Source organism: Durio zibethinus, chromosome 8 (assembly GCF_047325235.1).
Source record: "Durio zibethinus cultivar Kanyao isolate XHJ-2024 chromosome 8, ASM4732523v1, whole genome shotgun sequence".
NCBI classification, from domain to species: Eukaryota; Viridiplantae; Streptophyta; class Magnoliopsida; order Malvales; family Malvaceae; genus Durio; species Durio zibethinus.
The window spans coordinates 20934330-20937359 of record NC_143169.1 but is presented as its reverse complement, the minus strand read 5'-3'; the positions used below and the strand labels follow the sequence as shown (position 1 = coordinate 20937359).

The 3030-nt window shown below is 35.2% G+C and overlaps 1 protein-coding gene across 1 annotated transcript; it reads right to left on the bottom strand.

The window, feature by feature from the left end:
- Window positions 1-653: 653 nt before the first annotated feature.
- Window positions 654-1912, bottom strand: LOC149517606 (uncharacterized). Its single transcript, XM_089765083.1, has 5 exons — window positions 1696-1912; window positions 1465-1644; window positions 1219-1312; window positions 940-1117; window positions 654-869 (listed from the first exon to the last, which is right to left on the bottom strand). The coding sequence occupies exons 1-5, from the start codon at window positions 1910-1912 to the stop codon at window positions 654-656; spliced, it is 885 nt and encodes a 294-aa protein (XP_089621209.1).
- Between the last annotated feature and the right edge of the window lie 1118 nt (window positions 1913-3030).

The window sequence follows — 3030 nt, the reverse complement described above, 5'->3', positions numbered from 1 at the left end:
AGATATGATTTTAAATTTTTTTTAACGAATAATATAGCATCTGCTTATACTCATATCTTACATATATATTCATATATATTTAATAAATAAATTTTTTATTAAATAATATAAATCATTTTTTTAGATTAATTAAAATTAATATATTTTTATTCAAAAAAATATTAATATATATTTATAAAAAATTACATAAATATACAAAATAAAATTAAAAAAACCTTAAAAAAATAAATTTTAGTTGTAAACTTTTTTAAAAAAATTACGGATAAAAAAATTACTACCCATTAAAAGAAAAAAGATAGAGATATATTTGAAAAACTTATTGGTTATAAGTACGAGAATAAATATAATATACAAATTAAGTAATGGGAATGTGAATGTTCTACTCTCCCCATACTCTACACATTGTCATCCCTCTTTACGTATTAACACTTTTTTATGAACACTTTTTTATGGCATGCATAGTGGTTTCATTGTGCATGTTACATCGTGGGCATGTCGCTTGATCCATTATTTCCCTGTTTTTCAAGACATCAAACACTGGTAGTAATCGTGACACAGCCTTCAAGTGAAAATCTTTACCTTGCTTGGTACCACTAAATGCCATATCCGGTTCCAAACCATATTCAAACCATTGTCAGTTGACCCTTCAGTGCTTACGTTTCTCTAGTTATAGATGCGCTCCCTTGATACCAACAAATGACATCCTCTCGTGCCATTTCTACCCCTTGTATGTAGTTTGTGTTAGGTGTGGGCCTGAAGCTTCCATCTCTTGAAATCCATTTGTCTTGCCAGACCCGAATACTCTTTCTATTGCCCATGCGCCATCTCACCCCAAGCTCCAAGACCCTTTTCTCCGTCCATTTACTCCTCTAGGAATAGGATGATATTTTGCCAAGCTCAGCTTCAAGGAAATCAGATTTGGGGAAGTACTTTAAGTACCCTGTAAACTAATGACGAGGTGTTTTGTAATAAACGCCAACCTTTTTTAGTAATCATGGCTTTATTAAATAGCTCCATGTCTCTAAATCCCATGCCACCCTTCTTTTTTCTAGTGCTCATTCTTTTCCAAGCCTTCCAGCGGATCACTCCTTTTTTCAATGACTGCTGCCACCAATATCTACTGATGATCTTATTAATTTCATGGCATAATCCTTTTGGGAACTTGAAACATGGCATTGCATACCAAGACATTTACTGGAGCACTGACTTTATGAATACCTCTTTGCTCTCTTGTGATAACCATCTGTAGCTTTACTGTTTGATTTTCTTTTCCATCTTTTCCACAATTCCTTTAAATGCTCTCTTTTTCTCTCTATCGACAAACATTGGAAGTCCAAGGTATTTTGCAACATTTTTTGTGGCTTGTACCCCTAAAGAGTTCTTGATTATCTCCACGATATTGACACTTGAATTTTTTTATTAAAAGTATGCCCGATTTTTCGCAATTGATCTGCTACTTCGAACCTTGTTCGTATACTTCTAGCAAGTTTCTCACGTATTTGCATTCCTCTTGGTTTGCTTTGAAGAAAAGCAAACTGTCATCTGTAAAAAATAAATGAGTGATTTGCAAGCCTCTGACTCTTGCACGTACTCCATGTAACAAGCCATCCCGTTGGTATTTGGACAAGAGTGTTGATAGACCCTCTGTACATATCAAGAACAAGTATGGTGAAAGAGGGTCTCCTTAATGGAGACCTTCTCGTAGGAGAAATTTGTTAGTCACATGTCCGTTAATAACCAACTTGTAGGTAACAGATATAATACAACTCATAATAATCAACCTCCATCTAGAACTGAAAACTAATATTTCTATGATGGCATTAAGACAATGCCACCCTACCCAATCATAGGCTTCACTCATGTCTAATTTAGGGGCTACCCAACCATCCATGTCCTTCCTCTTTCTGTTCATGCTATGGATTAACTCATAAGCAATAATGGCATTATTAGAGATTAATCAGCCTGGAACAAATGCACTTTGATGTTCTATAATATAGACAGAAAGTGCATGTGTTATCCTATTAGCTAGGGTCTTGGCAATGATTTTATAGAGAACATTAAAAAGACTTATAGGAAGATATTGAGACATTCTCTTAGGGTTGCTGCTTTCAGGGATGAGTATAATGTGGGCATCATTGATATCATTCAAACAACCATTCCTATTGAGAACATGTAAGCAAAATGCAATAACATCCGATCCTACAATATGCCAAAATTTCTAGTAAAAGATGGCAGACATACCATCCGGTCCAGGAGCTTTATTCGGATGTATCATTTAACTACTTCATAGACTTCTTTGACTGTGAACTCTGAAAGGAGTTATTATTCATCTCATTTGTGATGCAAGGGGAGATTGTTTCCAGGATTTGATCAGTGACGGGTGATCCTTGTGATTAAACAAATTGTTAAAATAATTTACTGCTTGTTCTGCCACCTTTAATTCATCTTCATGCCAGACACTATCATCATCCTCCACGCTTTAAATTCTGTTTATTCTTCTCCTTTTTGACGTTTGGCGTGAAAAAATCTTACATTACCATCCCAATCCTTAAGCCAACTAACCCGGACTCTCTACTTCCAAAACAATTTCTTTTGTCCTCATTCACGGTTTAGGCACGATTTTAGCTCCTTTTCTTTTGCCAGGTTGTCCTTATTCACCGCCTGTTATTGCACCTCATAAAGGTCATTTTTTTAGTTTTTCTATTTTGTTCCTCATACCAAAAAATTTTCCGCTAGCCATATACACAATCTGTGACGTGTCTCTTGTAACTTTGCCTTCACATCTTTATATATTCCATCTACCCAACATGTTTCCACTATATATTTGCTTTTGCCTTCAGAGGCCTACATGGCTTCAAAGCTTTTCTTCTTTCTTTTAAGTAACCCACACCTTTCTATTTGGCCCTTTTAATATCAACCATGATTGGACAATGGTTCAAGACTGAGTAAGCCAAGTGTTTTACCAGAAAATTTGGAAACTCCACCTCCATGCTTTGTTTGCTACAGCTCTATCTAGCCTTTCTCCTATAC